This window comes from Leucopleurus acutus (genome assembly GCF_964270905.1).
Source record: "Leucopleurus acutus genome assembly, chromosome: 8".
NCBI classification, from domain to species: Eukaryota; Metazoa; Chordata; class Mammalia; order Artiodactyla; family Delphinidae; genus Leucopleurus; species Leucopleurus acutus.
In genome coordinates, this window is record NC_139151.1 from 98,992,234 (window position 1) to 99,005,932 (window position 13,699).

General features: G+C 37.1%; 1 protein-coding gene across 1 annotated transcript; it reads left to right on the forward strand.

The window, feature by feature from the left end:
• Positions 1–392: 392 nt before the first annotated feature.
• Positions 393–9,030, forward strand: LOC309964889 (oocyte-secreted protein 2-like; the record flags this gene model as incomplete). The annotated part of the gene is made up of 4 exons (XM_082844074.1): positions 393–468; positions 5,846–6,024; positions 7,059–7,162; positions 8,817–9,030. The coding sequence occupies 4 exons, from the start codon at positions 393–395 to the stop codon at positions 9,028–9,030; spliced, it is 573 nt and encodes a 190-aa protein (XP_082700200.1).
• Between the last annotated feature and the right edge of the window lie 4,669 nt (positions 9,031–13,699).

Consider the following 13,699-nt stretch of genomic DNA (forward strand, 5'->3'; position numbering starts at 1 on the left):
AGAAATAATAGTCTTTTGATTTCAAATATGTACGATTTAGGTTACTCAGCATATTAGATGACACCTGAAAATTACCTAGTGAAAAGAGTTTTCTATGCTTTCGTTTTTTTGCAAGTGTGTGCCTTGCCAGCTTCTCAGATGATTTTAACAGGCCGCAGGCACACACAGTTATCAATTAGCACTTTTCACCTGATGGGCCTCTTTGAGCATCGGGGTTGGGGTAATCAGGAGAGCCTCAGGTTTTAGTTGGTTGACACTGTGGAAACCACCCCGTGGGTGATCTAACTAAGTAGCAAAATGAAGGCAGCTGAGCATGGGATGCCATTATAAAATCACTTAAGCTGTTACCACTTCCTATGTCGCAAGGAGTCCTGGGCTGGGGGTCCGCTCACATGGAGGTCTCTATGGCTTCAGAAATCTTGATTCTCCTTGCTGCCTTGATGTGGCCTTGCGCTGAGAACATCAACGGTAAATGAGTTAGAGAATGCTTCCTTGCAGGGTTACTCAGAATGACTGCTATTCATCCTTCCAAGCAGGTGCTCTACTCCCTGTAGAGATCCGATCTTACCATTTGCTAGAAAAGAAGGACTTTCAGGCCAACTGGACTTGAGTCTTTATATTGAGGACACATTTTAACTTTCTGCCTAAATGTCTGAGATGTTTCTTTCTTCTATGTTATGATCTTCTATCGGAATCCTCATTTGCAGAGATTCTTCAGAAATAGTCCTCGGCTCTATGTTTTAGGCTGCCCTTTTGAACTCACTGCCAATTACCAGTACTTGGTGGTATTGTAAGATATTTGATTGTATCTTTACTGACCTTCCTCCTTCCAGGCCCTTCGTATTTCCCCTTGATGATGACACTGCTCTTCTGTTCTTTTTAAAATTCTATCTGGCCTTCACCCCTGTTAAATTCATCAGCAGTTCTGCAAAGCCAATAGGATAAAGCGAAATCAGTGTCTGGTCTGTCTATAAATTGATTCAATATCTTTTCTATGATACCTGGAGTATTCTCCACTTTTTTTGTGTTATCCAGATGCTTCCCAGCTTCAAGCCCAGACTAAATTTCAACTACTCCAAGGCAGCATTTCAATATTACTTTTTGTGTTCTCTAAGTTTTTTTAAAAGTCACTTGATGTTCCTGTTTCCTTCTGCTTGAAGTGGGGTCTTTTTTGGGGAAATGATATGTGAATTTCTTACCCATTTGGCCTATAAGCCCTTTCTGAACAAGGACCACATTTAGTTTCTGGTCTTTCCATTTTACCTAAGATGCATCTTTCAGAATGCCTAGGTTACTGCAGCTCACCCTGCGGCAGTTAATTATTGGCATTTCAGTAATTTCAATCATTTAATTCCATACACGTGGAGAAAGGGCAGTGACCTGTGAGTCGGAGAAGAATTCCAGTTATCTGGGAGGGGTGAGTAGGGTGTTCAGGCCTGGCTACGGTACACGATGCTTGGGTGCAAGGAAGGTTCTACCTGTGTTCTACACAGCTATGCATGTTCCTCAGGCTATTCTCAAACCATTTCTCAGCTACTTGAGACACAAGCTCAGAACGTCAAACTGAAACTTGACCCTAAAACTAGTATGAACAAAAAGTAGTGAAGCCAGAAGCATGGACTTCCTGTATGTCCCCATCCACTTACCCTTTTGAATCTATCTTAATCCAGTCGTTGGAACCTTTATTCATTTAGGAAGGATTTCCCTGGTAATCTTATCTAGCTGATGTTAGAACAATATTTTGAACACGTGGAGAGAGGTGACTTGGAGGTTACAATCACTGATGTAGAACACCTGCCTTCTCCAAAGCCTACTTTTGTCTTAAACATCTCCCTATATTTTCTTACTTTCTTGATGATTTATCCTTAAAAACCAAGAACTTCCAGGCTCAAATGTGCTGGAGGTATCTCGCTCATTAATCGTAGAACTATTTCTTCATGCTGGGAAGATTCAGATTTTCCAAAGTGTTTAAGAGAATCCTGGATGTCCTCCAAGGCCTACTAGGTCTCTATGACTGGTTTGGGAACTTTCCTCGTCAAGATTTGAATGCCTAGCTATTTTCGTTGTGTGATCTTACTTTACTCCTTTGCAATGGATATGTACATGAGCACTGTCACATAGGAAAGAAGATAGTAAATGACTATCTGACACATGACCAGCTGACTTACAGTCATGTTAGGCTTATTCGTGAGAAGTTTGAGATACTAAACTACTGATGGCAGATGGTCATTTTTTAAAAGTTTTATTTTTTTATAATTTTAAAAGGTTATACTCCATTTATAGTTATTACAAATGTTGGCTATATTCCCCATATTGTACAATACATCCTTGTAGCCTATCTTACACCCAATGGTTTGTGCCTTCCACTTGCTCACCCCTATATGCCCCCCTCCCCACCAGTAATCACTAACTTGTTCTCTATATCTGTGGGTCTGTTTCTTTTTTGTTATATTCACTATAGTTCATTGTATTTTTTAGCTTCCACATAAGTGAGATCATGCAGTATTTGTCTTTCTCCGTCTGACTTATCTCACTTAGCACAGTGCCCTCCAAGTCCATCCATGTTGCTGCAAATGGCAAGATTTCATTCTTTTTTCTGGCTGAGTGGTGTTCTACTGTGTGTGTGTATATATATATATATATATATACACCCCACATCTTCTGTATCCATTCATCTGCTGATGGATGCTTAGGTTGCTTCCTTATTTTGGCAACTGTAAATAATGCTACCGTGAACACTGAGGTGCACGTAGCCTTTCATATTTGTGTCTTTGTTTCTTTCAGCTACATATATCAGATGGTCATTTTTAAAGACACTTGTTTATTGCTTCCAATGACCACCTGTTGTCAATTCCTAAACTCAGATTCATCTATAGGGAAAGAATTTAATGAGTTCTTGCTGTGGAAAAATTATCTGATTCTTAGCATTTCTATAGTTACCATAGAGGAAGAGTTTACTAAGTAAATCTGTGAAGAGTATGCGGTCAAAGTCAATTATGATTATGATTTGTGTCTTAGAGCACATGTACCAATAATTAATTTTTAGATGAGATATAAACTCCAATTATAATGTTTGGCACATAATGTACTATCAAGACTGGCATCAGTGACAAGTTATCTAAATTGCATTAGGAAGAAAATCTTGCCTCCTAATAATTTTTCTGACCACGTACTCATTCACCAGATATCCTCTAAATGCAGCTGTTAAGTAAGGCTTTAGACTTGGAACCCCTTACCAATTTACTCCTCACCTTATATTCTTCCTGTAGGAGACGATAGCTAGTTATCATCGTACCTGAGTCAAACTCCTATTGCTGCTTTGCTGTTTCATTTTTTCCTTCTGCCTTTAAAGACATGCTGGTGGGGGACTGGAGGCATTGATCAGACTTCGGCAGTGACTGAACTACTTATTTGTGGAACAAGAGGATACTACCTTTGTTTACTTTCTGGGTTTTGTTAGGTTCCAAAGAGAATTGATGTGCAAACGCTTTGGTTGTGGCTATATTCAGAACATATGTAGTAACTAAGGAGACCAATGAGAGTCTAGGAAATTTGTCTTAAGTGTCAACCCAACCCATTGTAGCTTAAGTGCCAGTTACCCGGTAGAATTGCCCCCTGGAGTGAACTTAACCATTTCAGCCCGGTTTACATCTTGATCTGAGGCTCCAAGTACAATCAGTCTAATTGGCAGAACTTATATTCAAGCTGACTGTAAATCTTTGCTTTTGGTGGCCTTCACTGACTCATGAATATATTGTATTGCAGTCTACCAGTTTCTTTTAAGCTAATAAAGGTTTGTCTGCAGAATTCAAACCCCGTCCGGCCAGCAGCAAGAACTCTGTCTTCCTAGAGGTGTGATTACCAGCCAGGCTGTCACTCTCCTGTCCTTCCTTTCTTAAAGTAGAAATTCTGCAATTTCTGTTCATCTAGAAGTCCTGCGTGCGGGTACTACCATCGGCAAGGGCTGTGATTCAAATATATATATGTATCTGTGTTCTGCTTCACTGGGAATATAAAGAAAATTAAGAAATAAAATCCATGTTCAAAGTATTTATTCTAGCTTTGATGATAGGTTGTATTACATTTGCTTATATTAATGTCAAAATAAGATAAGCTTTAAACCCTGTTACTCTAGCTTTTGTAAAACACGAAGAGGCTGTATCAGATGAGGTCAAGAATCATGTTTTGGGTTATGATTCTAATACCTTAATAAATATAGGATATATACTGGATGTCTAAGAATAGTCTGTTTGCTTGGAAAAAAAGCTTTTGAAAAGTGTTTATTTCTCATTTGTGTCAACAGATATATAAGGTGTATATTGTGACTTCTTTCTCATAATTGTTTTTAGATTTATATGTTTATAGGTATAACTATAATTTATTTTCCATGTTGTATGGAATTTGATTATATAAATGCATTTCAATTTATTTCATCATTCTTCTGTTGGTGATTTGGCCTGGAGTATTTTGTTCATTTTTTTTAACAATATGTTTCATTTACATTTGAACATTTGTTCATTTACATTATTATTGCTAGTATACTTGTAATTTATTTATTTAAATTTTATTTATTTATTTATTTTTGGCTGCGTTGGGTCTTCATTGCTGTGCACGGGCCCTCTCTAGCTGCGGCGAGCGGGGGCTACTTTTTGCTGTGGTGCACGGACTTCTCATTGCTGGGGCTTCTCTTGCTGCGGAGCACGGGCTCTAGGCACGCGGGCTTCAGTAGTTGTGGCTCGCTGGCTCTAGAGCGCAGGCTCAGTAGTTGTGGCGCACGGGCTTAATTGCTCCGCCGCATGTAGGATCCTCCCAGACCAGGGCTTGAACCCGTGTCCCCTGCATTGGCAGGCGGATTCTTAAAGACTGCACCACCAGGGGAGTCCTATACTTTGTAATTTATTGCAACCATCTTACTGCTTTTGTCTTTTTTGATTTGTTTTTTTGTCTTTTTACCTTTTCCTTTTTTGCCTCCTTCTATGTTGTTTGAAATTTGCTTATTTTTGTCCTTCATTCTATTTTGTTCTTCTCCAATTTGGAAGTTTTACCATCTAGTTTATTAGGTTCCACAACCCCCCCTCCCCGACTACTTATCATGCATCTTTAAATACTAAAGCTAATAAATCTTTACTTTCCTTCTGAACAATAGAAGGACCTATGAAATTTAACTCTGGTCATCCCCTGAGAACCTCTGGTTAATGACTGTCTAGCACACTAAGCCAGAATCCAGTACACTTCATTTCCAAAGGGAAAATGACTCAGTTAGAAATAGTGACTATTATGACTTACTGAAGATGCTCAGTGTAAAGGACAGAATGGGTTTTACGTTAAAATTTTCATAAAACTTCCATCCCAGACAGTAGATCTTCTCTCTTCAGACTATTTCCTCTTGTGGCTATGATTGTTTCTGGTTCTGGTTGCTCTAGATATGAATTCTACCATACCAACTTTCCTCCTTTTCCCTCTTTGAAAAGTATTACAGAGAATACATCATTCTTCTAATGTACTGCAGTTTACTCTGTCCCTTATGTGTAGTCCTAACTATATCATGCTCTTTGGAATCTAATTTCTTTAAGAAGAGGCAGGGGGCTAGAAGATAATGATGTTCTTGTGTATTGAATTTTTTCCCTGTGAAAGAACTGAAATTTACTTATTTGAGGCTATAATTATGCAGATATTTTGGAAAGTAGTGGTAATAGGAAAACCCCCTATATGCTGTTCTTTGAGCTGTGATAACCTTTGCCAGAGAAAGGAATATCTTTTATCACAAAGGGCGTAGCTGGATGTTCTTTGAGCTCCCGCTTAAGATAAATACACATCTGACCTTTTCTCATGATTCTTTCTGCAGTGAAAATAAGTTGTTCTATGGACTGGCTGATGGTCTCTGTAAGCCCATGTGCAAACAGCAGCAATTTGTATATATTTGCTGATGAATTATATCTGGGATCGGGTTGCCCTGTGACTCGGATACAAACATATGCCTATGATTTTATATACCCTGTGCATGACTGTGGGATCAGGACAAAGGTAAGAATAATGATTATCTGTTAAAAAAAACAAAACCAAAAAACAAACCTAGGTATTTTTTCACAATTTTATGCCTGGTGCTAAAATTATTGTCCTGGTGTTTTTTGTTGTTTAAGAACAAATTTTGCTTCTAGTTAGAGTAATTTATGGATAGACGACAATACAGTTCCGTACTCGGTCACTGAATATTGAGTCCTCTTTGTGCATAAGACTTAAAGCACAGATTTCCAGACTCATTAGTGAACTGATTTTAAGTTGTCTTTAGGCTTCTGTCGTATTTCACTAAAGCTCAGGAGATAGTTTTAAATTCCATTCAATGTTCCTAATGTGAGAGGTCACCAATTCTGGGAAGGTATTTTATATTCAACACATCTTTCAGGATGTGTGCCTCTATGGGGACTAGATTTTTACTGGAATAAAATCTCTGTCAGTTATTTTGCCAGGCATAAATCTTAAAACTGTGTTGTTATCTTGGGGTGTTATCTTTTCATAGATTCCCAAATTTAAACAATTTATATTCATACTATAAAAGTATTTGGGGTCAATGCCTATTTAAAACTGTCACCTATGAATTAGATGTTGTCTTTATTTTAGAAATGAGGGAGCTAGAACTTCAGAAGGTGCTTTAATAATTTGCCCAGGGATGCACAGCCAGTTGGTGGTAGTTTAGATGCCCAAACAGGAGGATTCCCCTCCAAAGCTTATGTTTTAAACCACTCTGTTATTTGATCTCCAAATCATCTTTCTCAGAAGAAGTACTGAAAACCTTTTGTTCATGCATGATAAAGATAGCTCTGAGTAACAGTTTCAGTTTGCTCCTATGTACTGCTAAGATTTTTTTCCAGGTACTTTAAGTTCACTCTTACAGATAACACTCCTCTTCTGTCCCAGTGGGTTTGTCAGATCTTTGTATGTACCTGAAAGTGACAGTAGCCATTTCTGAGACCTTGAATGTTTTCTACTTCCTATTCAAATGTGTACCTGCCCCCTTTGTTACTAGAAATATCTTCTACTTAACCTTTGTGCTCTCCTAGGTTGTTTCAGAGGATACTCTCCTTTTTCAAACAGAGGTGTACTTTAACCCTAGGAATATACATTGTGACCATCAGAAAATCCCTTTGGAATGTTCTGCCTCTAGGTGAGTCCGACAGACCATACTCCTTTTGAATATGTTAGTTTCACCTTTACTTACCATGTGCTTCTACAGAAGTGTAGGTGTTAGAGACTATAACATGACTCGCTCATAAGCATAAGTCCAAATGAACACCAAATTAGCATTTAAAAATATTTTGAGTACTTTTTAATTTTAAAATATTCATTTTAGAATAAAAACATTATATAATCTTGTGTAACTAGGTTATTTTACAGTAACTGAACTTTAAAGCAAATCCTCAGTCACCTTAGTAAGTGGAAGAATCAAACATGATATTACCTTTCAGTGTTTTCTCCTTCGTAATACTTTTTCTAATATATTTTATGGTTCAATTCCATGTTAGAGTAAATGACTAAAAAGTTAAGAGAAAACCAATTCTTCATTTTAATACTAACTCATGGACATACACGAAAGGAAAGGCTTATCAGCCTATCATTAAATGCAGTTTGTTTGCAGTTCTGTGGAACCGAGAAGCTGAATCCCAAAAGGACTCCACGTGAACTTTGACACCAAGTGTAATAGTATATCCTGATACACTTTTACCATGACACTGAAATATTTACCCTGAGTGTTATAAATCGGAGTGAAAAATCTTAGAAACCACCTGAAAATCACAAGGAAAAATTTTATCCCTGTTTAATATATGGAAATAGCTGACATGAAAAAAGAATTTTGAGCTCAGAGCAAATGTACAATATCTTTTAACATCATCAGAGTCCCTTTTTGGGGGGTGAGGGAGAATTGGTATTTTTAATTGTTGTAAAATATACATAAGAGAAAATTTACCATTTTTAAGGGAATAATTCAGTGGCATCAAGTACAACCACATTGTTAAGTACTCTTGATCTTCCCTTCAACTTATTCTAAGGAAAGACCAAGGCTGAGAGACTCAGCGATACTCTGGGGAGTAGCTGACCTAGAAATTAACAGTTGATTCTGTGTACACACACACACACATACTCACATACACACACACAAACACATACACACACAGAGACACATACACACATACATACACACACACACACACACACACACACACACACACACACACTCACTCACACATACACTTTCATTCCTATATACTGGCCAGTGCTTAGAGTAATGTAAAAAGTTCTAACCTAATCCCCTCGGGCTATTGCTTCTCCATAGGCTACCAGATTAAGAGTGATAACTAAGGCATTTCTATTTTGATTGTCATATTATTATATTATTTGCAGCTATCTTTCTTAAAAATGAAGACTAGGCCAACAAAGGTATATGATTAGGTTTTTGGTCCATGAGCTTTACTGCTGTACACACACACACACACACACACACACGCACACACAAACACACACACACAACACACCTCTGTCACCAGTATACTGGGTCACATTAAGCTTTTGACAACTTTTACTGTTCTTAGGATCCATTTGTCTAAGTCTGTTTTACTGGGTGCTTTGGTACTCTACTAGGACAAGTATTACAAATCATCTATTATCCAGAGGGTGCAGGTACCCCTAAATAACCATATTGAAAATGATCATGATGTTAAACAGTGGTAAAAAATAAAATAGCTTGGCCCCAAATTTAGATTCAGAAAGACCTGGTAACAAGTATGCCAACCCTATCTGCTTTTTGTTTCTCTTCTCTTTAGGAAATCAGTGTGGCTTATGCCAGTTTCTACAGATAATGAAATAAAATTGGATCCCAGTCCCTTTATTCCTGATTTTGAGACAACAGCAGAAGAGTTAGGATTATTAAATTCTAGTCAAACTGACTCCATATTTACAGAGAAATTGAAACTTGGAAATTGGGCTCATGAATTTTGTTGGAAAAACAATGGTTTTATACAAAAAAAATTGCTATAAACCTTTCTTTAGGTATCTGATCCCTAAAACCCCTAATTCAGTGAAGGTCCTGATTCAGTGAAGGTGAATTTTTAGATACTTTTATTTATTAGGGATATGTCTTATTAATTTAATGTTGACTATCAGATAATCCTATTACCCATTAAATTTTATTTTTAGTTCTATAGAGTAGATTCAGAAATAGGTCTTCAATGACAACAGGATTTAATTGATACAAACCTCCAATAAATATTTTCTAAATACAGTTTTTTGAAGAATAGAAAGATAGCGATAGGTATGTAAATGTGCTAGAGACTAAAATTTAACATACTAACTCCCAGGAAAGCCAAAGTCCTTTTATATGAAGATAGTTTAACTTGTGTGGGTTTTCCTAATTAATTAGTAAAGTTGAGTCTTAAAAGTAATTGAATATACTTCATATTTGATTATTAAAGAAGGAAATTAGGGGCTTCCCTGGTGGCTCAGTGGTTGAGAGTCTGCCTGCCAATGCAGGGGACACGGGTTCATGCCCCGGTCCAGGAAGATCCCACATGCCGCGGAGCAGCTGGGCCTGTGAGCCATGGCCGCTGAGCCTGCGCGTCCAGAGCCTGTGCTCCGCAACGGGAGAGGCCACAGCAGTGAGACGCCCGCGTACAGGGGAAAAAAAAAAAAAAAAAGGAAATCATATTTATAGGCTAGAATCTAAGTAACCACTTCCTTAACTGGAATTAGAGGTCAGGTTTTCCTTTATCTCTGATATGATTCTTTCACACTTGAAATAATTAACTGAAGAGGTCGACATGGAATCATCCTGTCACTTTAGAGCAATCTACTGGATGGTCATTTATCACCAGCTATTATGCTATCCTCTTTTTCCTAAAGGGGGAGTCTACCCATGTAATACACCAAAGAGCACCCTGATTTGGGGGAAAGTTCTTATAACAATTATGAAAATTGAAGTGTGCCATTTGTTATTCAATAAAAACTTAATTTTTTTTATTTTTTAATTTTTATTTACTTTTTATTGGAGTAGAGTTGATTTACAATGTTTTGTTACTTTCTGCTGTACAGCAAAGTGAATCAGTTATACATATACATATATCCACTCTTTTTTAGATTCTTTTCCCATATGGGTCATTACAGAGTATTGAGTAAAGTTCCCTGTGTGTCAATTGCTTATCGAATGTACATTTTGGATGCTATATCCTTTTGGAAATAAATTTTGCCAACATATTTTTTTTTTAGTTTTTTAAAAATTTAAAGTGCTGCTATCTTATTGCCAATAAAATGCTTCTTAAAGTTGTCTACATGAATTTAAATTGTCATAATGGGCATCTATCTTTGGTATATATGTATATACAACGAAGAGGTAATCGTTTTGTAAGGCTTAATGTGTGTCAGGCAATGTTTCAAGCATGTTGCAACAATTTACTTAATCCTAATAACCCAAAGACTTATGTATTACTATTCTAATTTCACAGATAAGAAAACAAACATAGATTAAATAATTTGCCTGCAACACACAACTGGCCTCTATTGGTGATCTGTTCCTAATCTTAGAGAGAAAGCTTTCAGCTTTTCAACTGTTGTCTATGATGTTCACTGTGGGCTTGTCGCTTGTGTGAAGGTGCATTCCTTCTATACCTAATTGTTGAGTTTTTATCTTGAAAGATTGTTGAATTTTGTCAGATCTAACCACTTCTGTCCAATATAATACTGAGAGTCCTAGCCAGAGCAATTAGGCAAGAAAAACAAAAGGCATCCATCAGAAAGGAAGAAGTAAAATTGTCTCTGTTTGCAGATGACGTGATGTAACGTATGTAAAACCCTAAAGATTCCATCAAAGAACTGTTAGAACTAATAACAAATTCAGTAGAGTTGCAGAACACAAAATCAACACACAAAAACTAGTTGTTTCTGTACACTAAAAATGAACTATCTGAAAAAGAAATTAAGAAAATTGCATTTACAATAGTAGCAAAAAAAATAAAATACTTAGGAATAAATTTAACCAAGGAGGGAAAAGATCTGTATACTGAAAAGTATAGGACATTGATGAAAGAAATTGAAGAAGATACAAATAAATGAAACAATATCTCATGTACATGTATTGGAATTGTCAAAATGTCCCTACCCCTAAAGTGATCTATAGATTCAATGCAATCCCTATCAAAATCCCAATGGTATTTTTCACAGAAAGAAGAAAAAACAATCCTAAAAAAAATCCAGAATTTGTATGGAACAACAAAAGACTGCAGAGCCTAAGCTAATCTTGAGAAAGAAAAACAAAGCTGGAGGCATCACACGTCCTGATTTCAAATTTTATTACAAAGCTAAAGTAATCAACACATCATGGTACTAGAATAAAAATGGATACAAAGAACAATGGAACAGAATAGAGAGTCCAGGTATAAACCCACATATATACCTTTAACTAATATTCAGTAAAGATGCCAAGGGGCTTCCCTGGTGGCTCAGTGGTTGAGAATCTGCCTGCTAATGCAGGGGACACGGGTTCGAGCCCTGATCTGGGAGGATCCCACGTGCCGCAGAGCAACTAGGCCCGTGAGCCACAACTACTGAGCCTGCGCGTCCGGAGCCTGTGCTCCGCAACAAGAGAGGCCGCGATAGTCAGAGGCCCACGCACCGCGATGAAGAGTGGCCCCCACTTGCCACAACTAGAGAAAGCCCTCGCATAGAAACGAAGACCCAACACAGCCAAAAATAAATTACTAAAAAAAAATAAAAATAAAAAAATAAAGATGCCCAAAATATACAATGGGGAAAGAATTGTCTCTTCAGTAAATGATGTTGGGAAAACTGGATTCCCACATACAAAAAAAAAAAAAAGAAAGAAATTGGATTCTTACCTTACACTATATACAAAAATCAACTCCAAATGGATTAAAGACTTAAACAGAAGACCTGAAACTTTAAAACTCTAGAAGAAAACAGGCAGAAAGCCCCACGACATTGGTTTTGGCAATGATATTTTGCTTATAGCACTGTATGTACAAGCAACAAAAGTAAACAAGTGAGACTACATCAAACTAAAAAGCTTCTGCACAATGAAGGAAACCACAAGATGAAAAGGCAAACTACAGAATGCGAGACTGTATTTGCAAAAACCATACCTCTGATAAGGGATTAACATCCAAAAGATCTAAGGAACTCCTGCAACTCAATGGCAAAAAAACCCAAATAACCAGATATAAAAATGGGCAAAGAATCTGAACAGACTTTTCTCCAAAGAAGACATACAAATGGCCAACAGGTTCATGAAAAGGTGTTCAACATCACTAATCAGGGAAATGCAAATCAAAATCATAATGAGCTATCACCTTACACCTGTTAGAATGGCTATCCTCAAGAAGACAAGTGTTGAGTAGGCTGTGGAGAAAAGGGAACCCTGGTACAATATTGGAAGGAATGTAAATTGCTTCAGCCACTATGGAAAAGAGTATGAATGTTCCTCAAATAATTAAAAATAGAATTACCATATGAGCCAACAATCCCACTTCCAGATATATAACCAAAGGAAATGAAAACAGGATATCAAAGGCATATCTGCACTTCCAAGTTTATTGCAGCATTATTCACAAGAGTCAAGATATGGAAACAACCTAACTGTCCATCAGTGGATGAATGGATAAAGATGTGATATATCTATATATCTACATCTTTAGAAAGTGGAATATTATTCAGCCATAAAAAGAAGGAAATCCTGCCATTTGTGACAACATGGATGAACCTGAAGCATAATATGCTAAGTGAAAAAAGCCAGACAGAGTCAGAAAAGTGCTGCATGATCTCACTTAGATGTGGACTCTAAAATAGTTGAACTCATGGAAACAGAGTAGAAGGGTGGTGGTCAGGGTTGGGGGGGAGTGGAAGAAATGGAGAGATGTTGGTCAAAGTGTGATTTTCAGTTATAAGATAAGTAAAGCCTGGAGACCTAATGTACAGCATGGTGACTATAATAAATAATAATGTACACTTGAAATTTGCTAATAGATCTTATATATTCTCAACACATACACACACAAAATGTTAACTATGTGAGATGATAAGATATAATTAGCTTGATCATGGTAATCACTTCCCAATGGATAAGTATATCAAAACATCACATTGTACATCTTAAATATATATAATTTGTATTTGTCAATTATACCTCTAAAAAAACTGGAAAGAAAAGACAAAACTGGTGATGTGGACCCAGATCTGTCTGCCATTAACCACTCCACTCTACTGCCTCCATCGCTTTAAGTTGCTGAACTTTAGTTTCTAGAAGACAATTGCTATTAAAGCAGCTCCACAGCCCTCAATAAAACTTAAGAAGTTTAGCTGGACAGAGAGTGCTTTTTTCTGAATCTGGAACGAAAATTACTTTATGCCAACATATTTGGGAGGATATAGAGTAGGATGAGTGATTGCTCAAGGCAAAGGAAATTATTGGGCATGAGGTAACAAGTTTCTTCAATATTCTTGTGCTAAAATATGAAGAGTGTGCAGGGTGGCCCTGGGCCCTCTCATCCTGCCACTCCATTACATAGGCAATGTCAGGTAGGCTTAGAAAGGGGAAGCAGTTTGTCTTAAATTCATGTGAACATTTAATAATAGAAGCTAGAACAACTCCAGCCCCATTTTTCATTTCACAAACTCTCCCATCTTCCTTAAATATCATGAA